Here is a 24,956-nt window from a genome sequence, read left to right as displayed (position 1 = left end):
GAGACTTTAAATGGTTATTTATACTATAATTCCACTGGTGACTGGGTCCACTGAGCTCCTTAGGCTATCATGCTGCTAACAGCATTCCCAGCTCTTCTCTTGCCATCTATATTTTCCAGCTGGGAGTCAGAACTTCGTTCACAAGGTGCTTGAGATCTTCTGGGAATGTGTGTTATCAGTCCTATGGTAGATTGACTGCAGAGATGGCCGGTATAATTTCTCCTTTACCTCTATGCATGTGCCACTTCTTTCACAGAAGAGGCTGTTTCCCTTTTGGGGGAGGAATCTGGACTGATCTTGTGACTTGCTTCACCAATAGAAAGTAGTAGAAAGGAAAGCATGACAGTTCTGGGCCTAGGTCTGAAATGGACTGAAAGCTTCTTATTCTATAGGAAGATAGCACTATTTATAGAAGACCAGGATAGATTACTGAATGAAAACATGTCCCATGTGGAGGAAAATAGAGATGACCAAAGTAACAATCAACACAAAAACACCAGACATTTGAGCATGCAGGCAGCAATTATGAGAAGATTGTCCCCAGCAGTTTGTGCTATCTTAGCTGAGGCCTCAGCCCTGTGGGTGACATAATTTTGGACCCCCAGCCCCAGCTTAAATGGCTCAGCTGACACCATGTGGAACAAGGATGAGCCATACCTGCTGAACACTGACTACATTCTTGACCCGTAGTGTGAACTTCTATAGTGTGAACAATTAAGTAGTCAGTATTTCAGACCACTAAATTCTGGGGTATTTTGCTTGGAAGCAATAGATTATAGAAACACATCATTAGTTTCTTATAGCAGAATGCAGTTTCCTATAGTCCCCTTTTTCAGTTTGAGCTGGAAGAGAGCAGACCTAACCCTGCCCCCAGAAAAGAGGACTCACAATCTTGGAATGACCCTTTCCAAAGGACTCTTTCTCCCAACCCATGCTTTTCAGAGTCCTCTCTTGACGCTTTTTTGAGAGTTGAGATTTGATCTGGGAATTGTGCATCTATTATATTGTAGATTCTCAGTCACAACAATGTGTTTAAAGTACTCCTGCATTCATATTTATTTATTTTCACATTCTCTATTTCCATTGGAAAGTCAGCTACTCAAGGCCAAGAACTTTGTTCATTCCTATATTTCCAGCCCTTCAGTAGTGCATGGCACATAGTAGATGCTCAAAAATATTTTGAGAAATGAATGCATATTTTGTGCCAAACGCTGTGCTAGGCCCAGGATTATCTCTAGTGTTATCTCAGTTACTCATAGTGGACTTTTCTATTGTACCACACCAGCTCCCCTCAGCCTGCCTGATTTCAGTGCAGCTGTGGTGGTCATACATCACTGGGAGCATCCCTCATGTTTGGATTTACCACAACAGCTATTTCTTTTGCTGCCTCAGACTTCCTTGAGAGCAGCAGAAGACTTCTTGTCCATGGGCAGATACATCTTAGAACTGCTGGGGTGTTCACACTACACTATCACTTGTGCTTCCCAGGGTCACCTTTCTAAGAAACCACTTTTCCTAAGTCTTTGTTTTAGGCTTTGCTGCCAGGGCAACCCAAACTAAGACACTTAGGTTTTCTTATTCAATGTCACAATAACATACAAAGTAAGAGGTATTAGTCTCATTTTGTAGGTAAGGAAAGTAAGGCTTAATGAGATTTAAGTGTCTGACTTAAGTTCACTAAGCGGATAAATGGTAAATTTAGGATTTAAATGCCAGCTTTTCTTAACTGCAAACAATGTGCTGTTTCCACAAAACCACATTGGGTTATCTTGCAGAAGTCACTGATTGCTCTCAACTTTAGTGTCCTCATTGTAAAATGATGAGGCAGGATTCAGTGCACATTTGTAGCCTCAAGTGTCAACAGGGCAGAACTGGGAGGTAAAGGCAGGCCACTGGCCTGTGGGGACTATGACCTGCTGGGAGCTTGTGCCCTGTCCAAAGAGGTCTGCTGCCCTTTTGCCCCAGGCAGCTGAGCATGTGCAGGAAGGCAGGCCCACTGCTGCTGCATCTCTTACCTGCACATAAGAAACCAGAAAGCTAGACCCATGTGAAATCTCCCAGAATTTAAATGGTGGCAATTAATTCAAACGTTTTAAACCCCAAGCAGACTGGAAAGGGACACAAGGGAACTTGTAGGAGTGATGGAAATGTTCTACATATTGATGGAGATGTATACACTTGCCAAACTTAGGTTGTACAGTTTAAATAAGTATATTTTACAACTGTTATATCTCCCTAGGGTTTTAAATAATTTTATTTATTTTTAAATTTTTTATTGTTTATTCTATTACATTTGTCCCAGTTTCCCCCCTTTAGCCCTCCCACCCACTTCCATCCCCTCACCATTGTTCATGTCCATGGGTCCTTCTTATATGTTCTTTAATCCCTTCACTTTCTTTCAGTCAGTCCCCACCTCCTGCTTCTCCTCTTACAGCTGTCAGTCTGTTCCATGATTCCATGCCTCTGGTTCTATTTTGTTCTCTAGTTTATTTTGTTCATTAGATTCCACTTGTAAATGAGTCTTTCACCAACTGGCTTATTTCACTTAGCATAATAGTCTCTAGTTCCATCCATGCAGTCACAAAAGGTAGAAATCCATTCCTTTTTTCTGCTATTTAATTTTCCATTGGGTAAATATACCACAGTTTTTTAATCCATTCATCTATGATGGGCACTTAGCTTCCAAATCTTGTAAATAGCACTGCTATGAACATCAGGGTGCATAGGTTCTTCTGAATTGGTGTTTAAGGATTCTTAGGGTATATTCCCAGCAGTGGAATTGCTGGGTAGGTCAAAGGGCAGTTCCATTTTTAGTTTTCTGAGGAAATTCCATACTGTTTTCCACAGTGGCTGCACCAGTCTGTATTCCTACCAAGAGGGCACTAGGGTTCTCTTTTCTCCACATCCTCACCAGCATTTGTTTTTTGTTGATCTTTTGATGATAGCCATTTTGGCAAGTGTGGGGTAATATCTCATTGTGGTTTTAATTTGCATCTCTCTGATGGCTAATGATGTTGAACATTTTTTCATATGCCTATGGGACATCTGTTTGTCCTCCTTGGAGAAGTGTCTATTCAGGTCCTTTGCCCATTTTTTAATTGGATTATTTGTCTTCCTGGTGTTAATGTGTATAAGTTCTTTATATATTTTAGAAATTAAACCCTTGTCCAGTATATTGTTGGCAAATATGTTCTCCCACATAGTCGGTTCCCTTTTAATTTTGATGATGTTTTCTTTAGCCATGCAGGTTTTTAATTTAATGTAGTCCCATTTGTTTATTTTTTCCTTTATTTCCCTTGCCCTAGGACAGGGGTCCTCAACACCTGGGCTGTGGGCCCTCATTGTTCTATAGTCTGTTAGAAACCAGGCCACACAGCAAGAGATGAGGGACAAGCCAGGGAATGAATCTTCACTTGCTTTAAGGCCTAAGCTCCCACCTCCTGTCTCCACCCATCCCCCCCCCACCCACCAGTCTGTGGAAAAATTGTCTTCCATGAAACTGGTCCCTGGTGTCAAAAAGTTGGGGACCACTGCCTAGGAGACAGCATAAATAACATTGCTACATGAGGTATATGAAATTTTACTGCCTATTTTTTCCACTAGGATTTTTATGGTATCATGACTTACATTTAAGTCTTTTATCCATTTTGAGTTTATTCTGGTGTATAGTATAAGTTCGTGGTCTAGTTTCATTATTGTGCATGTACCAGGCCAGTTCTCCCAACACCATTTATTGAAGAGACTGTCTGTACTCCATTGTATGCTCATGCCCCCTTTGTCAAATATAATTGACCATAAAGACATGGGTTTATTTCTGGGCTCTCTAGTCTGTTCCATTGATCTATGTATCTGTTCTTATGCCAGTACCAGAGTGTTTTGGTTACGGGGGCCTTATAGTAAAGTTTGATATCAGGTATTATAATACCTCCAGATTGCTGAGGCTACTCAGGATCTTTTCTCTTTTTTTGGTTCCATATAAATTTTTGGAGTATTTTTTCTAGATCTATGAAATATGCCAATGGTATTTTAATATGAATTGCATTGACTCTATACATTGCTTTGGCTAGCATGGATATTTTAAAGATGTTAATTCTTCTAATCCATTTGAGCACAATATATGCTTCCATTTATTTGTATCTTCCTCAGTTTCTTTCATTGGTGTTCTTAATTTAAAAAGAATTTTAAAAGAGTAAAAGAAAAAGACCCCATGCACAGCAATCAAAATATGTTCTTTTGAGATTCTAGAATTTCTATAGTTAATCATGTATAAAAAGAAGCTGGGAACAAAAATGGAACTTAGGTTCAAGTAAGTAAAAACCATCACAAAGTTTGGCAAAGAAAAACAACCTTTTTGAGAATGCATATTCCACTTCAGCATTTTCTCCCTTAGCCTCAGAATAATTATCCATACAGACAGGTTTCTCTTCTTCTTCAGGATACTGGAGAAAACAATTGGATCACATCTCTGCCCACCTCAGGTGTTATGCTCAGAACAACCCTGAATTCCGGGCCCTGATTGCCGAACCCAGGATGGGAAAGGTGGGTAGACTCTGAATGGAACTTCCACTTCACAGTGTCCCATGGGATCAGACTGAAGTTCCACTCCACCAGCTCCAACTGAAATTGCACTTTTCTTGGCTTCTTTCCCTTTCCTGCCCTGCTTCCCTTACTTCCTTACTATCTTCCCTTGCAGGCATGGCCTTAATAAGTCACTTGCACATGAGTCTTGTCTTAGGATCTGCTACTGGCACCCAAGACAGTAAATTGTGAATATCTCAAGCTTTCAGATACCACATGCTGTGGAAATCCTGATGGTCAAAGTTAAATGACCCAGGATAATTTAATACAGCCAAATTGTATATTTAAATTCTATACTATATTAAAAATAGTGGTTATAAGATTTAACCATTTAGCAATATCTGTACTATGTTTATCATCTCCAGTTCTCAAAACAAACCTGCAAGTTAGAGGTATTACCATTGTGGTAGTTTTTAAAACATGACCACAGATTCTTTGGTAGTCTTCCCTTCACAGGATAGAGACTATATCCCCTCATTTTGAATCTGAGTAGGCTTGTGACTGTTGGATAATAGTATGTTGGAAATGATGCTATGGGACTCCCAAGGTGTGGTCATGTAGGCCATATGGCTTCTTCTCACTTGGCATCCTCATCTCCAAAACTCCTTGGAGCCCACCCATCCTGCTGTAAGAAGCCCAAACCAAGCCCTGGCTGGCGTAGCTCAGTGGATTGAGTGTGGGCTGCAAACCAAAGTGTCGCAGGTCCGATTCCCAGCCAGGGTACATGCCTGGGTTGCAGGCCATAACCCCCAGCAACCGCACATTGATGTTTCTCTCTCTCTACCTCCCTTCCCTCTCTAAAAATAAATAAAATCTTAAAAAAAAAGAAAGGTAAAAATTAACTAAAATGCAAAAAAAGGTTTGTACAGTGTATGGAGAAGGTGTTGTGACTGATAGAATGTGTCAAAAGTGGATTGCAAGGTTTGGTGCTGGAGATTTCTCACTGGACTGTGCTCCACATTTAGGTAGATCAATTGAAGTTGATAGCAATCAAGTCGACATTGAGAACAATCAATGTTATACCACATAGGACATAGCTGACATACTCAAAATATCCAAATCAAATGTTGAAAATCATTTGCACTAGCTTGGCTATGTTAATAGCTTTGATGTTTGGATTCTACATAAGGGAAAAAAACCTTTTTGACTATGTTTCTGCCAGTGATTCTCTACTTAAACGTAACAAAAGCATTTAATTTTTAAAACAAATTGTGAAGGTGATGTCATAACAAAAATGTTCCATTTTTTAAAACAAATTGTGACGGGCTATGAAAAATGGATACTTTACAAGAAAATGTGGAACAGAAGAGATCATGGGGCAAGTGAAATGAACCACTACCAACCACACCGAAGGCCAGTCTTCCTCCAAAGAAGGTGATATTGTGTATACAGTGGGATTGGAAGGTCTCTATTAATGAGCTCCTTCCAGAAAACCAAATAAATAATTCAACAAGCACTGCTCCCAAGTAGAAAAGCTGAAATCAGCACTCAATGAAAAGTGTCCGGAATTAGTCAATGAACTTTTTGGCCAACCCATTATTTCATTGTCAAGTATAGCTCAATTTCCTTTGATAATCTGTTTTGACGGTTTGTTAATCTTTAGCCTAACCCAGGGGTCTGAACACTATGGCCTATGGGGCAATTCTGGTCTGCTATCCAGTTTAATAAATAAAGTTTTATTGAATCACATTAATTTATTGTATACTTATTTATTTACTTATTTTCTGCAGCTGCTTTTGTGTTACCATGGCAATGTTGAATTTTCATGACAGAGACTCCATGGCCCACAAAACCTAATACATTTATGAGGTGATCCTTAAATCCTTTGCTGATCCCTGGTTTAATCTAAATCCCACTACTTACAGAGAAACTGCTCAACTGTGATACCAGATCCCTGATTGCCAATGCCTGGCCCCCAGGACACCTTTTCCAAGGTGATGACATCCAGCCATATGGCTTGATTAAACTTGAAGTATGTCTCTTGTAGATAGTATAAATTTGGACCTTGTTTTCTTATCCATTCTGGCAGTCTCTGCTCTTTGAGTATTTATTTAGTTCATTTATAATTAATGAAATTATAAATATGGCTAGATTTGTGCCTGCCATTTTACTATTTATGTTCTAGTTTATCTAGTTTTTGTTTCTCTTTTTTGCCTTCTTTGGTGTTAACTAAATATTTGACTAAACTTACAGTTTAACAGCCCAGAATTTCTTGTTGCTCAGGTCACTAAGTCCCATACCCACAGTCGTGAATCCTCTCTAATACTTTTTTAAAAGCTTATCTCTGCTACTGTCCATGAAGATGGCTATGAAGTTAGCATCAGGCTGAACTATATTCAAGTCTCAAACAAGGTGAGTGAAACCTTCAGGAGTTATTCATTGAAGAATTGACTGAACTAGTAAATTGTGGCATATGATTTATTGAAATGTTTCTGTGTAATCCAGAGAAAGGAAAAGTTTCAATTATTATGAAACTTGACTATAGGCTGACAATTTCATAGAATTAGATAAATAACTGAGCTAAGCCTGAGAGAAGACAGCTTTCAGGCACATAATATAGTAAGAATAGGAATTATCAGCCACTCAATTGGTCATGTAGTTCTCAGGCTTATTTATATTCTCTGACATCTGATGGCAGGTCTATGTGATACAACTGATCTGGGGAAAGACTGACAAAAATGTTTGCCATTTTTGTCCTATTGGCCTATAAAAAAGAAACCAAATGCTGTGGCCATGTCTCCCTTCATCTGTCCTCTTATACAGTGATGCGGGTATTGCCATAGAGCCTGTGTGTAACAAACATTGATCAATTTTGGCAGCTTCAGTGTCACTGGACAAGAAGTCAAAATATACAAAAGGATTAATCAATAGATTGAGAAGAGGGGTAAAACAGGCAAGGAAGATGAGAGGAGGTATCATTTATTAGGTCCTAGACATGTGCCCAGCAGGATGCTAAGAGTGTCTTTAAAATCAAGATGGATTTATGGGCCCTGCCTACCTCAAAGGGAAGCTGGGCAGGCATATCCAAGGGGATAATGCACATGAAAGTGCTTTGAAACCAAGTAAAGCACCAAATGCCATGTTTTCTGTTGTGGGCTAGAGCAAAGCTTGGGTCAGAGAGGTACTTCAGGAGAAAGGGAGTGAGGGGCATGGGACAAGGCAGGGGCCTGAATACACAAGTGATCACAAATAATGTCTAGATTTAGCCTGATCCAGGAGGAGCTCTGGATTGTGAATGACACCATGCAGTTGTCCCCAACTGAGGCAGGGAGGAGAGAGGCATAACCTCTAGGGTAGAGCAGCACCCAGCTACTGAGGACAGTTGGCTGGAGAAGGGGGTCAGCTGTGAGCTGTTAGCAGCCAACACAGCAGCTGGGATAGGTATACTGACCAGTTAAGGAGAACTGGGTGGGCACCAATTCCCAGGTTCACAGTGTTCTTTTTTTTTTTTCTTAGCCTGCATGTTCTAGTGTTGAGGAAATAGCAGAGGGTTCCCTATGACAGGAGTTGGCAGCCACGTGAGGATAGAGCAGGGTGCCATGCTGTGAAATCAGTCCAGGAGGAGATAGGATGTCAGGTCTGGACTAAGTATTATCTATCCTCATTTTATAAACATTTATTTCATCTCATTTTACTTTTACAACATCCTTTTGAGGTAGGCATAATATTTCCACATTATAGGTGAGAGAACTGAGGCTCAAAGAAGTTAAGCAACTTGCATCTTCCAAGGTCCCCAATCTAGTATTTAAACTCTGCAGCCTAAGCATTCCCATCATGCTACACTAATTCCAAGACACAGAAGGGTTTTAAGCAGTGCCAGGACACAGTTACTTACAATTTATATCAAGGTGACTGGGGCAGCTACATGGAAGGTGGGCTGGTGGGAACTTGTTAGGAGGCCGTTTTATTGTTCCCAGTGTGAGAAGAGGGAGCTGAGGCTGTAGTGACTAAGAGGAGGGAACAGACTGAGGAGCTGTTTAAGAGGCAAAATGAACAGAACATTCTAATGGGTGATGGAATTGTGCCAGATTTCAGTTTTGATTGTGCAGAGTTGTCATTAATAGAAAGAGGAGCAGGTTGGCAGGGAGGTTGGTGGGACACAACAGCCTCATCATTCATGGTGCTGAATTTTCTTATTGGCCAGAACCTTTACCTCAGTAAGGAGGTGAATTTCAGCGACCACTTTCTGAGCAATGTCACCAAAGGTGGTAATGGGCTGTTCGGCAGCAGGTCCAACTTGGGTGAGTTGTGCCCTTCCATTGATTTTAAAGCCATTGACCTAGAACACAGTGACTCGGCAAGGATAGCAGAATTGCTTAAAACTTGCCAGCCCAACCACATATCTTACTTTTACATTCCAGACTTTTTATTCCTCTGGCTTTCCTGAAGGCTTTCACAGGCTTAGGAAGATAAATTGGAGGTGGATGCTCCAAGGGGCCTAAAAACTAGTCACTTCTGTTCCCCTCCTTCCCACCCATTCTCTGGTCCTGGACTGAGAGAAGTGGCTATAGCAGTCCTTCCTGTCAATTTTAATCAAACAGAAATTTCTACAAAACCATTTTACCCTTTTCACCCCTTGAAGGGCATGGCAGTAGACTCTAGCTCTTTACCTGTGAGGAGAGGATTGGGGGACATCATTCTGGTCCTTAACTCTTTGTCATTCCAGTAAGTGACTGCAACCAAACCACCTCAGATATCACTGAAAAAATCAAGAGAATGAAGAATTTTAAGACTAAAACATTTCAAGGAAAGAAGGAGCAGCTTACAGTATGTGTATCCATTGGTCCTTACAGCTGTCTTTGGCCTATCTATTTCATGTTTTATTTTGAGATTTTTTAAAATGGAATAATACTTTTTTCCATTTTCTGTTCCTTGTTTTATGACAACCTATTTTTATTTTTGGAATCCTCTAAAATATCTCAAGATTATTAATTAGAATTATTTAAAACTTCTCATCAGTGTCCCAAATCACCTCACTTTCCTTTGGAGTCAGTTTTGTGTGCCCATCTTTTTCTTTCTTTTATTTGGTTTGTCTCAAATGTGATGATCCTTGGTTGTCAGGTCATATTAACAAATGAAGGGCTGGTTTGATCTCCTGCCTGGTATGGGTGCCCAGCATGGGTGCCTATCATGGGTATGTGATACTGGGGTCTTTGTGTGGGCAGAGGCAGGAGAAAGCCTTGAGTTTCATAAATTGCCTATGTAAGAAGGCCTTGCCTCTGATGGTGAGGGTGGTGCTGTGAAGTGCTCTGGTGTGGCTGGGCTATCTTTCCAAATCCTTTCCTGCGTCTGTCATAGAGGTTGGGACTCTGTCTTTCTTGGGGTTCAATGCTCCCAGTAGAAGCCTTTGTTAGGCAAATTATGGACTCTCTGAAAAATGGTTATTAAGGGGTAAGCAGAGAGCAAAAGCTTCCTTTCCTTGCATGGAAGAGGGAGGACACCAGCTATCTCAGCTATTGACGATAAAGCCCTCTAATGATACATTCATGAATTCAGCCTGCAACCAGCTTCTGTCCTCCTTGAGTAACTTTGAGCATCTGCAGGACTCTCTGGAATGCACGCTCATACTTCTAGTGTCTTCACTTGGGTTTTTTCTTTGCTTTGATTTCCCTATCAGTCAGATTCCATCTTTTTTTTTATTGAATTTAGAGAGATGGGGGAGAGAGAGAGAGATTGAGAGAGAGAGGCATCAGTTTGTTGTCCCACTTATTTATGTAGTCATTAGTTGATTCTTTTTTTAAAGATTTCATTAATTTTTAGAGAGAGGGTAAGGGAGAGAGAAAAAGGAAGAGAAACATTACTGTGTGGTTGCCTCTCACAAACCCCCTACTGGGGACCTGGTCCACAACTTGGGCATGTGCCCTGCCTGGAAATTGAACTGGCGACCCTTTGATTCACAGGCCCATGCTCAATCCACTGAGCTACACTGGCCAGGGTTTCATCAGCTGATTCTTTTATGTGCGTAGACCAGGGGTTGAACCCACAACCTTGTCATCTTGGTATGATATTCCAACCAACTGAGCTACCTGGCCAGGGCAGATTCCATCTACTTTAAATCTCTGGGATTCCTCACAATTTCTGATCGACTGATGCTATCCTTTTGGAGTTTTCCGCAGCTATTAGAGTTTATTTTTCAAAAATATAGACCAGCAATAATTTCAATGGGAACATTGCCTCTACCACCTTCCCTTATAGCCAGTCCACTGGCTGCAATAGAGCCAACAGATATACTTAGCCCAGAGCCTGGGTCTCCCAGCCAGTGATGGAGATGATAGTGTCATTTATTTCCTCCAGCTTCAGTTAAGCCAGGCCCCCAGGGCTACCTCAGGGGTACACATATCCCCCACCCAGCTTGCATTGTGGTTTCTCTAGAGGCAGGGACTCTACTCCTCATCTTGTGTCATGAACACTAATAAATTTGGAAAGAAGACATGAGAATTGTCTTGAATTAAATACTTATGATTCTTTGTGCTCTCTCCCTTCTCCCAGGTTGAAATATTGTCAGTAAGTATAGAGTTCCATAAAGTGAATAATTTTACCATTTTGGATACTCTACCTACTTACTCTGTACATGACCTGAATTCCCCACTGTTACATGCCTTTATTTTCTCATTCAAATTTAGGGAATAAGTAACAGAAACTATATCATCTGTTCACTCATTCAGTGATTACTTTTCAGTACATAGATACCTGGTTCAGTTCTAAGTGTTGAACACAAAACAAACAAAAGACATAAAGATCTCAGACCTCATGAAGTTGACATTCTAGTGCATTCTGGTTCATTTTTTCCATAAAGAATGGAATTCAGTATAAACAACTGCCCTCACCCTCCAAGATGGGGGGGTCTAACTCATTAGAGAACCTTGTTCCAAGCTACTTACTGGGAGGACAAGGGTGGCCCTTACATCTTCTTCTGAAAGGCTCAGAGGCCTTGGCCAGTGTATTCATCCTCATGACTTTCCAGGGAGCCAGGGAGGGATGGGTATCACTTCCACTTTATAAAATGGATCCTGAGTGGGATCCTGTGGAGGAAACATACTAGAAGTGATGTCTCCTGCTTTCTAGACTGTTTCCTTTAATCTTCCAGGAACCAGCATTTGAAATCCTTTGTATATAAAGAAAGACTATGTAAAGATATCTTTGTATTTTGAAAATATAAAAGATAATAACCTTCAGATTTCTGATTATAGATTGACAATAGATGAGCTTTTTTTCCCCTCCCAAGCAAGAGGTCGATCTTATTTGTTCACCCATGCCTCATCTGAGCCATCATATACATAGGCTGACTTTGAACACTTTATACAGCATGCAAAGTAAATTTTAGGATTCACCTGGTTGCTTTTCATAGAAATATTCATAATAAAACTAGTGTGGGGTTTCTGGGTTTTAGTGTGATTTCTCATTGCATCCCTGACCTTAATAATATAAAATACTTTGGCCAGTGTAGATCAGTGGATTGTGCAAGGGCTTGCGAACCAAAGAGTCACCAGTTCAATTCCCAGTCAGGACACATGCCTGGGTTGTGGTCCAGGTCCCCAGTTGGGGGCCACTGAGAGGCAACCACACACTGATGTTTCTCTCCCTCTCTTTCTCCTTCCCTTCCCCTCTAAAAGTAAATAAACAAAAACTTTAAAAAAATAAAAAATAATATAAAACAATGTGAGTGTGGTATCCTTCATCAAGGCAAGGTTTCAAAGATCAGCAAGATTTACATTAGATGTGTTTATTTGTGTTGCTGACTGTTGAATACCACACACACAACACACACACATGATCATTCTCATGCTCACCCATCCCTGGGGCTCAGAACTTAACCTTGGAGAGGAAACATTCACCTTTAGGGTTGAGCCTGAGCAAATGGAACTTGATGGTAAAAATATTTTGCAGCAGTAGAAATGACCACATTCTGTAATCCTGCAGCCCGAAGACAGACTCCTGCTTAAGGAAGTTGGACCAACAGGGGATGGAAGAGTCTCTGTAATTGAACAGTTGCTTGATGAAGTAAGTGAAACCAAAAGCAAGTCTCTCTGTGGTTTCAACCTGTTTCATCTCTGTCTCTTTCAGATGGAAGTTTTGTTCATTGTTGGGATCATTAGTGTGCTATTTACTTAAAAACTGTTTGGGAGTGGAGTAAATGGCAAATCCAAAGCTTTACATGAATTGCTACTTGTTGCCAGTTTTTATGGCAAAGTAAATAGGCAGAAAAGTACACAGAACCCAAGTAAGGTGCATGAAGGTGGACAGAATCCCTGGCCTGTGAGACCCCATGTGACCTTCACATTTCATAAGGAAGCAAGGTTGTCTGACTGCCTGCTCCTCCTGATTGGGAAACAGAAGTTTTACTACCCAAATAATGTGACAGCTCTGTTGTATGTTGGGTCTCAGGGTTTCTGATTCTCTTCTCTTTGGATTTAAATCAGTTTAGTTCCGTCAGGGAAGTTTGTTAGTGAATAAGATGACAATGAAATGCTGCTGAGTGCAGAGTTTTGTGGCAGGTTTGTCCTTTTGCATATGCTGCAGGGAGCAGATCCCAACTGCAGTGATAATGAAGACCGACCTGTTATTACCATGGCTGTGATCAATAAGCAACATGAAGCAATCCCAGTTCTTGTGCAGAGAGGAGCAGACACTAACCAACAGTGGGGATCGTAAGTCAAACACAATGAAAGAAGAGTCTTGGTGCCATGTCGCAGCCAGCCTATACCTCAAGGGCTCTGCTGTGGCAGGATCAGCCTACATACATGCTCTGTTCAATTTGATTCACTTAAGAACCATTCAAACCCATTGTGGGCTTAGTAAGTGACTCAACTTCTTATATTTTCTAAATCTGTGTAAAACAAAATTTTAAAAATGGACTGTGGGATTGTCTACATTATAGTAGCTTTTATAAATGATGACATATTTTGCTAATTCATTAATCAATACTAATTCAGTTCATGAATTTATCATGGGACTGGTAGGTTCTTAGCACTTGGGGTGTTAAGCAATGTTTTTGTCATGATCTGAATTATTCAGGCTCATAAGAGAAGAGAGCCCTACAGAAATATACCCATGAAGTTAATCCTGAAAAAAAAAGTGCATGGTTGTCTCTGGATGTTAACATTGTGGGGAGGAGACTGGTCCATCTGAGCCCACCACATAATTTCCTGGTGCCGTGGTTTCCCCAGCTGTGAAGCAGGACAGAGAGATACCAAGTCAATATTTTTGCTTCTGTTTTCCTCTGTTTCAAAATTCCCTCTAGTACTTTTATTCAAAGTTATGTGGTATGCTGTGATTATATTTTCTTCTTTGTGTATTGAAGATACACAAGGTTTCCCCATAGGCCACTCGAAGTCAAATTTTCTTACCCAAAATGTCAAATGGATTCTCTTTACACACCATGAATTATTCAAAATCCTGTCACATTTCATTTTTTCCAGAAACTATGAATAACATATAATTTTTGTATCTTTGACCATCGTGGAATTTATTTTTTAATTATATTTTATTGATTATGCTATTACAATTATCTTGATTTTTCTCCTTTCCCCCCTCCATCCAGCATCCCCCACTCCCTCAGTCAATCCCCACACCATTGTTCATGTCTATAAGTTTTTTGGCTACTCTATTTTCTATACTGTACTTTACAACCCCATGTTTATTTCTGTAACTACCTATCTGTACTTCTTAATCTCCGTACCTCTTCACCCATTCTCCCCCACCTCCTCCCATCTGGCAACCATCAAAATGCTCTCCATATCTATGATTCTGTCTCTGTTCTTCTTGTTTGCTTAGCTTGTTTTTTAGATTCAATTGTTGATATATATTTTTTGCCTTTTGTTCATATTTTGATCTTCTTTTTCTTAAATAAGTCCCTTTAACATTTCATATAATAATGGTTTAGTGATGATGAACTCCTTTAGTTTTTTCTTGTCTGGGGAGCTGTTTATCTGCCCTTTGATTCTAAATGAGAGTTTTGCTGGGCAGAGCAACTTGGCTGTATAGGTCCCTGCTTTTCATAATTTTAAATATTTCTTGTCAATCCCTTCTAGCCTGCAAAATTTCTTTTGAGAAATCAGCTGACAGTCTTCTGGGAACTCCTCTATAGGTAACTAACTGCTTTTCTCTTGCTGCTTTTAAGATTCTCTCTTTATCTTTTACCTTTGGCATTTTAATTATGATGTGTCTTGGAGTGGGCCGCTTTGCATCCCTGTTTGGGACACTCTGTGCTTCCTGTGCTTATATGTCTATTTCCTTCATCAAATTAGGGAAGTTTCTTTCATTATTTTTTCAAATAGATTTCCAATTTCTTACAATTTCTCTTCATCTTCTGGCATGCCTGTGACGTGAATGTTGGACCTCTTAAAGTTGTCCCAGAGGCTCCTTATATTATCCTCATTTTGGAGAGTGGGGGGTAGGGGAGGGTTTCTTTTTCTTCTTGTTGTTCTGATTGGTTGTTCTTTGCTTCCTTATGTTTCAAATCATTGATTTGATACTTGGCTTTATCCACTCTACTGTTGTTTCCCTATAAATTGTTCTTTATTTCAATTAGTGTATCCTTTTTTCTTTTTTATGTTGTTGAGGTCCTCACTAAGTTCCTTGAGCTTCCTTATAAACAGTGTTTTGAACTCTGCATCTGATAGATTGCTTATCACCATTTTGTTTAGCTTTTTTCTGAAGTTTTGTTCTGTTCTTTCATTTGGGCCATGTTTCTTTGTCTCCTCATTTTGGCAGCCTCCCTGTGTTTGTTTCTATGTATTAGGTAGAGCTGCTTTGACTCTCTGTCTTGGTTGTGTGGCCTAATGTAGTAGGTATCCTGTAGGTTCCAGTGGCACAGCCTCCCTTGTAACCCTAGCTGGGCACTTATGGTGTGTCCTTCATGTGAGCTGAGTACACTCTCCTCTTGTAGTTAAGTCTTGGTTGCTTTTGGCAGATCAATGGGAGGGATTTACCCAGGCCAGTCAGCTTCAAGGACTGGCTATGACCACTGACCACCAACCTCCACCCTCCATGGAGTATCATCTGTACAGGGACAGGGTAGTGGTGCTCCAGCATGGTCTGTAGCTGTCCACTGGGTGTACTGGCCCTGGGGTTTCCTGGGTAGTGCCGGCCAAGGTCAGCCTCCACCTGTGTTTTGCCCCAGGCAACCTGCCTTAGCTATAAAGCAATCTGAGATGGCTGCTACTTGTGCTGGGCTTGGAGTTCCCAGGTAAAGACAAGCTGTGAATCTAAGTTGGCTGCTGCTAGTGCTGAGCCTGGGGCTCACTGAAGCCAGTTGTTGCTTGTTTGGTAAGATTTAGGAAGTTGTGGAGCATGAGCCAAGACCAGCCATGCATATGGAAAAGCACCTTGAGTGGGCCCATAAGTTGAGTAGGGCAGTCTCTGGGGATCTTCTAGGTGGGTCAAACAGTATTAACCAGGTTGATGGAGTCTCAGATATGGCATCAGCTCACCTGCTCTGTTGGAAGTGGGTTTAGAAAAGGGACAATGGCCTCTGCTTGCCTTGATGCCAAATACTTCAGTTTCTCCCTGTGTACCACTGGCGCCTTTCAAGCTGCTACCCCAGTGCTAGAGCTCAGGAGGGAGTGAGTTTGAGTAGGTGAATCTGTGTGGGGGTTCATTAAGAGGAACTGCTTGGGGCTCCAGAACTCTCTTCCACTGACTCAGTCCCCCCTGGTTTTTGTGGGGACTTATCTTCCTGGCACTGGAACCCTTGGCTGGGGGTCCGCTGTGAGTGTGGGACTCCTTGCTCCCAAGATATCCCTCCGGAATATTTATCTACCACACATAGGTGCGGAATCAGTTCTTTCTGTGTCTCTACCCCTCCTACTGGTTTGGATGGATGTGGTTTCTTTAATTCCATAGTTGTCAGACTTCCATTCAGCTCAATTTCTGAAATTTCTGAGTGATTTTTGTTCTATATTTTAGTTGTAATATCGATGTGGTTGTGCAAATAGGTGAGCTGTGTCTACCTATGCTGCCATCTTAACCAGAAGTTGGGATTTCTGATTGCTTTTGTTCTTTCTGTTTTGAAAAGGAACATGTCTTCATTAAATCCATAATCCTATCTTGTTTCTTACTTTTTCTTTACTTTTTTTAGAGATAAATGCTTTATTTGGTAATAAGGAATAAAAGAGGAATTCTTAATTCCTTTTTTCTCTCTGGTGACTGAATTGCAATAGTCAAACAGATACCAACATACAAGAATTCCCTTGCAGTCCTTGATCTTTTGCAGAAGTGCAAAGGTACTTGAGTTATGTGATCTGCAGTGTTGTTTTCTAGACAGAAGTGCCAGCTGTTGTGCTTTCCAATGTATTAGCAGTTGCTACATTTTCCATCTTGTCTTCAGGTTTCATGGCAGGAAACAGAAATACTTCCTTCATGTTATGGAGTCTGTGAGAAACATGGTGACTTGGTCAATGCTCATGCCCCCGCCAGCTATGGGGCGTAGTCTGTATTCCAGGGCAGTATAGAAATTTTCATCTATGAACATGGCCTCATCATCACCAGAGGCCTTGGCCTTGGTCTGTTCTTAGAAAAGCTGTTGCTGCCTTGGGGTCATTCAGCTCAGTATAGGCGTTGCATATTTCCTTCTTCGCGACTAAAAGCTTAAAGTGCTCAGTCAAACCCTTTTTAGAATGGTGCCATTTTGCCAAAGGGATCATTATCTGTTGGTGATCACAGATGAATGTTGGATTGATACATGTCACTTCCAGAAATTCCCCAACAAGCTTACCAAGGAGCCTGGCTGTGGTCTGAGGTAGAGAGCATTCAATAGCTTTTGCCACACAGATATCAAGAATTTTGCAAGTTTCTTCAGTTTCAAAGAGGTCGGTTTCTGTTGGCTTCACCCCCAGGGCTTTCTCAAGCTCTTCTACCATGCTGATTTTCCGGCAGGGTGGGGTGAAGTCAATCTCGTAGGCTGGGACCTCTGGGCCATCTGGATAGTAGGTGAGTTTGTAACCACCTGTAATGTGCTTCACTATTCCTGAAATCATCTCTGTGATTTCCATGAGATCATGATAGTCTGTTTAGGCCATGTAAAACTCACAGGTGGTAAACTCCGGATTGTGAATCATATCAATTCCTTTAGTCCAGGACTGGTGTCCAATTTCATAAACCCAGTCAATTCCATGAACCACTCACGTCTTATGGTAGAGTTCTAGAGCAATTCTTATATAAATTCAGGTCCAGCTCATTGTGGAAGGTTATTGAAGGCTTGGCCACAGCTCCCCCTGGGATGATGATCATCATGGGAGTTTTAGTCTCTAGGAATCCCAACTCATCTAAGAAACTTCTTATATATGTGATGATTTTTGAGCAGGTGATGAATTTCTGCCTCACAAAGTCATTCAGAATCAAGTCCAAGTATCTCTGATGATATCTTTGGTCTTTGAGGCTAAAGTGAAGATGAGGTAACATATGCAAGCAAGGAAATAGTGTAATCTCAAAGGGAATGATGCTCAGCTCACACTTCTTGGTTTTCCCAGGATTCCCCTGAACTCCAATTATGTCTCCCCAACCCAGTTTGTTATTGATATGAATAAATTCTTCTTCTGATTTATAACTCCTGGAATTGCCCATGACTTGCAACTTGATCTCCTCTCCTCGAAGGTCAAAGAAGATGCGCTTTCCCCCAGATGCTCTTTTGGTATGGATCCTATCTGCCACCTTTAAGGTAATGTCACTCAGGTGGTCCCCAGGCTACAGGTGACTGTATTCTTGGATAAAGTGAGTCAGCGAGAAGTCTATATGGAACTTGTGTGGGTATGGGTCTTCAGCATTGGCCTGTAGTTGGTGGATGGCTTGGCTGAGGATCTTGTAGTATTGGTTTGGGTCCAGGCCCTCTTCCTCAGCACCCACATCATTGTCAGTGGTGTGGTTGGTGGCAGTAGCATTGGTGGCTTAGTTGTTTCTTACTGAGCTCCTTCTGCTTAGCCTCCTTCTCTGCTATTTTCTTTACAGCTTTCAGGCAACTCTTTAGCTCATTTTTGCTGTTTTTTCTTGCCACCATCCATGTTCACTTCAGGCCCATGCACTGTAGCCATGTATCTGGGGGCCTGAGCTGAAAGTGTTTCTCATTTTTTCAATGCCTTTCTTCTTAGAAACATTCTTCTTGGAGTATACTTCTGTTTCAGGTTTTGCCTGATAGCTTTCCAGCCCTGCTGCATGGCGGTCATTATAGGATTCCTTTTTAATTGGAATCCATCTGAAGTTATTGTTCACGTTTTCCTCTTTCTGGGTTTTGACCCTAGCCAGGATAAAATGTGGCCTCAGGCAACTTCTTCAGAAAAGGTGTATAGAAATAACTTTCTGAGCCCTTGAATGCCCTAAAAATGACTTAAAAAATTTACTCTTGCTTAATATTTGACTAATATTAATTTCTGTGTTCAAAATAAAATTTCCTAAAGTCTTAGAATCTCTTGCTGTCTTGATTTCTAGCATTCCACATAGCCTATGACATTTCTACAGTAAATTCTTATTCATTTGTGACTTATTTGTTCTTCTGGAAGCATCTATCCTGATGTTTGGAAATTTCACAAGGGTATTTTTTTATGTGCTGTTTTTCATTCACCAAGTTGACCCTTTAATCTGAAAAGTCATGTCTTTCTTTAGATCAAGCAAAGTTTCTTCTATTATATCTTTGATATTTTCACCTCTCCATTTTTTAAATTCCCTCTTTCTAAACCTCCTATTGGTTTGATGTGAGCCTCTTGAATTTCTTTTTTATTTTTTCATATTTTTCATCTCCCCCTTTCTGTTTTAAGAGATTTTCTTAACTTTCCTATTTAATACTTTTTATTTCAACAATCATATTTTTACTTTCTAAGAGCTACTTTTTGTTCTGATTATTTCTTCTTCACAGCCCCATGTTTTTTGTCTGATACTGTCTTCAGTCCTTTTGAGGATACCAATTAGGTTTTCTTCTTTTAAAAAATTTCTTAAGTTTTCGTGTCTTGGTTTTTCTCAGATGTTTGCCATCCTTTGTTGTTTATCCATATTTAGAATGAAGAATGTGCTGGATGAGTGGGAATTCTGTGTACATTAGTGGGGCTTGTCAACTGGGGAGTTTTGAGGGGTAGATGAAGCTGCTCTCTGGCTGGGACAAGTGGAAGACTTCCCTCTGGGCATGGCAGTTGCTGACCTGATTCTCACCAAAGGCTCCATTTATCTTGTTCAGAGAAGAGGCCACCATATATTTCTTCTTCATTGAGATAAATTTATGGCTGCAGATACATCTGCAGGTACAAGGGATGGAGGTGGTATCAGGGAAATAGCAGGTCTTAGAGAATGCATAATTCATTTGCTCATCTCATTTCTACTCCAATCATGATTCCCATGTACCATCTTCCTGTCATCTCGGATCAGGAGCCTTTCACAAGTTCTAGAATGCAGACACCACCCAATCCTCCATTTCAGTGATCCACTGCTCCTTCTCTGGGGACCTTCCAGGCAAGGAAGAGACACAGTCTGGCATTCAGTAAAGTATGCTCTGTCTGACCCTGTAGGGCTTGCTCTGTGGATTCTAAGATTGAGGCTATCATATCATACCGACCCAACTCACTGAAGCCAAAGTCATTTTCCCTGAATAAGAATAGGAGCCTCAGCCCTGAAAGGTTATTATCTCATGAGCAATGCCCAAGACTTGGGACCAAGCCACTGTTGAGACTATGTCTAGTATGTTCCATAAACTCTGGAAAGCTACGAAAATAGTTTTATTAGCATTTGTTAAGTCACCTACAAATCAGATCCTTGTGGGGTTTCTCACTTTAAACAGATAATGTGTTTTGCCCTGTCCTGTGTGGCTCAATTGATTGGAACATTGTCCCATAACCAGAGGGTTGCGGGTTTTATTCCTGGTCAGGCACATAGCTAGGTTGCAATTTAGATCCTGATCCAGACACATACAACCTTCAGTCCAGGTACTTATGATTCCTAGTATGAGAGTATACAGAAGGCAACCAATCAATGTTTCTCTCTTGCATCAATGTTTTGCTCTCTCCCTAAAAAGCAATGGAAACTGTCTGTGGGTGAGGATTAAAAAATAAATAAATAAATGTGTTCATAGATGTTTCACTTTCTATCTAATATCACAGCTTAGCCACCATCACAGTATTTCTCCAAGGGAAGTGGCAGTGAGGGGTGACAAAAGAGATTATCCCAATAATATCCCTACTTTGTTAAGTAGGTCAGTGGGTAAAACAAAGGCCTCTTTGGTCGTGTGCTCCCTTTCCAGTTCCTTTAGCCAGGATAATTTTTTTTTCCCAAATAGCTTCCAAAATACAGCTCTTCATGAAGTAGCTCTGCTTGGCCTGTCAGAAAGGAAGTGCATTGCTGTTTTACTGGGGTATGTTCCCTGGCCCCTGGGGAGACTTGTGAGGGCCCTAGTGATCCCCTCTGCTTACCTGGGGTGATTTTAGAGGGCCCTGGTGCCTGCATATATAATTAATCCTGTGAATGGGGACCATTGTCTCACTGTGGCTTCCAGGCAGTCTGAGCTATTCTTTCTTTTATTTTTTAAGTATATTTTTATGATTATGCTATTACTGCTGTCCCATTTTTTCTCCCCTTTATTCCCCTCTGCCCTGTACCCCCCTTCCTACCAGCATTTCCCCCCACCCAACTTCGTGCATGTCCATGGGTTGTACATGTAAGTTCTTTGGCTTCTCTATTTCCTACACTATGCTTAACCTCTCCCTGTCTATTTTGTACCTACCATTTATACTTCTTATTCCCTGTACCTTTTCCCCCATTTCCCCCTCCCCCTCCCTGCTGATAACCCTCCCTGTGATCCTAGGATTCTGTTCCTGTTCTAGTTGTTTGCTTAGTTTGTTTTTGTTTTTAGCTTCAGTGTTGATAGTTGTGAGTTTGCTGTCATTTTACTGTTCATAGTTTTGATCTTCTTTTTCTTAGATAAGTCCCTTTAAACATTTCATGTAATGAAGGCTTGGTGATGATGAATTCCTTTAACTTTATGCATAATGAAAATGTTGCCCTCCTTAAATGTACTTGCTCATAGGACTTTGATGCAATGGTGCCAGTGGCCAGGACTAGCAATTGAACATTTGAAATCAGAAAGCCCCTTAAATGTCTCACCCTTTTGAGATCCACCCTTAAGAACAGTGGTCATGGTGGCCTCTTGGGGACAGATTTGGGAAGGTGGGGCCAGGAGGCTCCCAAACTGGCCTCTGTGTCTGGGAAAAGCCAGGCCTTTAGGTCCTAGTGCTCATGTTCTTCAGTTCACCCCCCATTCTCTTCTCTTTCCAGATGCAATGCAAGCATCCAAAAGAAGAATAGTGGCCAGACAGCCCATGACCTGGCTCTGACAATTGGGGATGACCTCATCACCTCGCTCTTTGCTGCTAAGCTCCACATGGATGACTGTTAGACCCTACAGGCTCTGCAGGGCTTCACTTAAAGAGACCATCCAGCTCTGGCTGTTCTTTGTTTCTTTCTGAAATGTGTATTTGAGATTTGGAAATTGAAATTAAGAGGAACTCAAGTTTTCTAAAAATTATGTGACAGTGTCAGCCACCAGTACCACAAGGGCATTTTTTAATGTACCCAGGATAGTCATGAACTTAATGTATGTTTTATTGCTGCTTATTTTAGAATTTTCTTTTACATTTAATTTTCAATAGATAATAATTGCATGTAATTCAAAGCTAAAAAGTATGAAGAATTATGTTGTGAAAGATCTGCTTCTTATCCCTGCCCCACAGCTACCCACTTCCCCTACCCCTCCTCAAAGACAGCCAATTATACCAGTATCATGTATATCTTTCCAGAAATAGTATAGGTTTATATAAGCACATGCATATAATATATGCATATGCAGCCCTGGCTGGTGTAGCTCAGTAGATTGAGTGTGGGCTGCAAACCAACACTCAACAGGGTTGCCAGTTCAATTCCCAGTCACGGCACATGCCTGGGTTGTAGGCCAGGTCCCCAGTTGGAGACATGTGAGGGGAAACCACACATTGATGTTTCTCTACCTCTCTTTCTCCTTTACTTCCCCTCTAAATAAATAAATAAATAAATAAATAAATAAATAAATATATATATATATATATGCATATGGACATATGTAGAGTATACATAAATGTAAGTATAGATAACACACATATATATTCTTTCCCCTCTTTTAAGACAAATAGTAGCAAACTACATACTGGTTCATCTTGTTCTGTGCATAATATATCTTGTAGGTGGTTCCAAATTAGAATAGAAAAGTTGAGTTTATTTAAAAATGTTTTCTTATGTTGAACTCATCGATATTACTATTGTTATGGTTTGTAATTTGGTGACAAATAATCTTTGAATAAACTACTTGCAAGAATGTGTAACTTTGACTTATTTCTTTTTTCAGAATGTTGTTTCAGTCTTTGGGTGATCCATTCGTGAAGTCCCTAAATTGTTTCTGTTAATGTATATAACTAGAATATTCATTAATTTAAAATAATTAACTTAGTACAGTAAATAACAGACTTTGTTAAGTGGTTGCTATCATCACTACCTGCACTTTATTTCCCATGAATGGCTGAGTGTCTGTAGGGAGGACAGGCACAGCCTCTGGAATCCAAGCTCCCAATGGAGTGTGGCAGTGCTGGCCTTGAGTTCCACTGGTCACACCCTTGGCAGTCTTTGTTGGGATGCTACAAGGGTAACCTGTAACTAGAGAAACCCATGGAGTGTGATAATCTTGTTTGGTGTCTGGGGGTAGTGGAGGGGGAAGAGGAGGTTGCACTGTGTCAACTTTGCGTAGCCAGGACGACCTTTCCCAGAGTTATCTTCTTTTATGGCTCAGTTCAGGGTTGGCTGCAAGAGAAACTGCACAAGGTTTTCAATTTAGAAGGTGGAAGTAAAACAATGGCCACCACACTTAAAAGGTGGATTGGGGCACCAGATGCTGCTGCAGCTCATACCCCACAGGCTCTGGAATCAACCAACAGGGAGCAGGATATGGAGTTCAAGACTATTTTCTCTAGACCTCAGAAGGCAAGAAGGGCCCCAAGGACCCATGGGTTCCTGAAACAGTCATCTCAAAGCTCTTGAAGGTAACTTTACTACCCTGAGTGCAGGAACCACATCTTTACTATTCTTTGGGTTTCCACACTTCCTGGTGGAAAGTTCTGCCCTCTATCCCCTATAGCAGGGTGTCAAACTCATTTTCACATGGGGCCACATCAGCGTCACAATTGCCTTCAAATGGCCGAATGTAATTTTAGGACTGTATAAATGTAACTACTCCTTAACTAGGGGCAAGGAGCTCTGTGCTGCTTCTGGGTAGAAACAAGGTGCCTGGCTGGATAAAACAAGATGGAGGGCCGGATTCGGCCCTCAGGCCTTGTGTTTGCCACCTGTGCCCTAGAGGCAAAACACACTGGATATCTCACATAGGTCTCTTTCCTTTCGCTAAAGCTCATGGCCGGTACAAATCACTCTTGAATGTCACTCCTTCAGAATCAAATCTCATTTAAAATATGAACAGGTATCTTAATATTTAAGATGCAAGAACACAGGTTCAAATACAGAATCATTCTGATCAAATCCAACAGGGTTACATAAAACATATAAACATTGAACTACATGTTTTCAGGAAAATTAAATTACATTTCAGGAAGGGCTTTTCCAATTTCTAATTTGATATTTATTGTCTTATGAAGCATTATTTTTCTTCTAATGATACTGTGTAGGGCTTGATAAGAGAGCAGAACCTCTATAAGTGATATTGTTTAAGGGGTTTGTGAAAGGAATTGGATTGTACTTGGTTGTAGGTGTGAGTGAGGCTGGTTGTAGGCCCAGAGTAACTGTAGATCAGCAGGGCCACAGTGGGGAAGAAAAGATAGACATGAAGAGGGGATAAGTGAGGACAAACTGGCACCCTCAGGGACACATCTCCCTCCTCCCTCCTCATAGTCACAGGTGACTTGTAGGAGACACTGGTGCACATCATCATGGAGCTTGTCCCAGGTTGGGCTCTCCAGAAACAGATGCTGAGACTGGATGGAAAAGATGGTGTGTTTATTTGGGATCAACACTTGTGAAAGGAGGAAGGGGGATTGTGCAAAGGAAGAGGTCAGTGGTGCAAGCCCAAAAAACCCTCAGCCATTCCTGGGGTGGGTCACTGGAGAGGAGGACTGGCCATCAGTGTCCCCCTGTACCTTGAGAGCTACAGCTCAGGCACCAAGTGAGAGCCATCCCAGGAAAGGTGTGACCTCAGGGAAGGCAGCTCCCTGAGGCAGATTCTGAAGTTACTAATGGTGAGAGGTGGTCTGCTCCAGCTCTCCCCATGGCCAGGCAGCCAGTCCTGCCTCAAAGGAGCATCTGGGTGGTGCACCTCTGTGTGTGTCCTGGAGCTGTATAGTTCCTGACCAGCTGCTAGAGGTACTGGAGGG

At 41.2% G+C, this 24,956-nt stretch overlaps 1 protein-coding gene and 1 pseudogene across 1 annotated transcript in view; one reads left to right on the top strand and one right to left on the bottom strand.

Moving 5' to 3' along the window:
* The window catches only part of DZANK1 (double zinc ribbon and ankyrin repeat domains 1), a 118,769-nt gene extending 96,346 nt beyond the window's left edge, over nt 1-22,423 (top strand). Inside the window, exons 13-20 of the mRNA XM_045832945.1 lie at nt 4,436-4,539; nt 6,856-6,930; nt 8,723-8,819; nt 9,245-9,345; nt 12,499-12,579; nt 13,099-13,226; nt 20,831-20,905; nt 21,826-22,423. Coding sequence (XP_045688901.1) covers nt 4,436-4,539; nt 6,856-6,930; nt 8,723-8,819; nt 9,245-9,345; nt 12,499-12,579; nt 13,099-13,226; nt 20,831-20,905; nt 21,826-21,946 — 782 coding nt within the window. The 3' untranslated portion in view covers nt 21,947-22,423. The remainder of the gene's footprint in view (nt 1-4,435; nt 4,540-6,855; nt 6,931-8,722; nt 8,820-9,244; nt 9,346-12,498; nt 12,580-13,098; nt 13,227-20,830; nt 20,906-21,825) is intronic.
* LOC123814849 lies at nt 16,836-18,605 on the bottom strand (annotated as a pseudogene).
* Nucleotides 22,424-24,956: the final 2,533 nt, after the last annotated feature.

Source organism: Phyllostomus hastatus, unplaced genomic scaffold, assembly GCF_019186645.2.
Source record: "Phyllostomus hastatus isolate PE091 unplaced genomic scaffold, TTU_PhHast_1.1 phas_contig_17, whole genome shotgun sequence".
Lineage (NCBI taxonomy): Eukaryota > Metazoa > Chordata > Mammalia > Chiroptera > Phyllostomidae > Phyllostomus > Phyllostomus hastatus.
The sequence above is the reverse complement of the archived record's forward strand: the minus strand, read 5'-3'. Positions and strand labels throughout refer to the sequence as shown.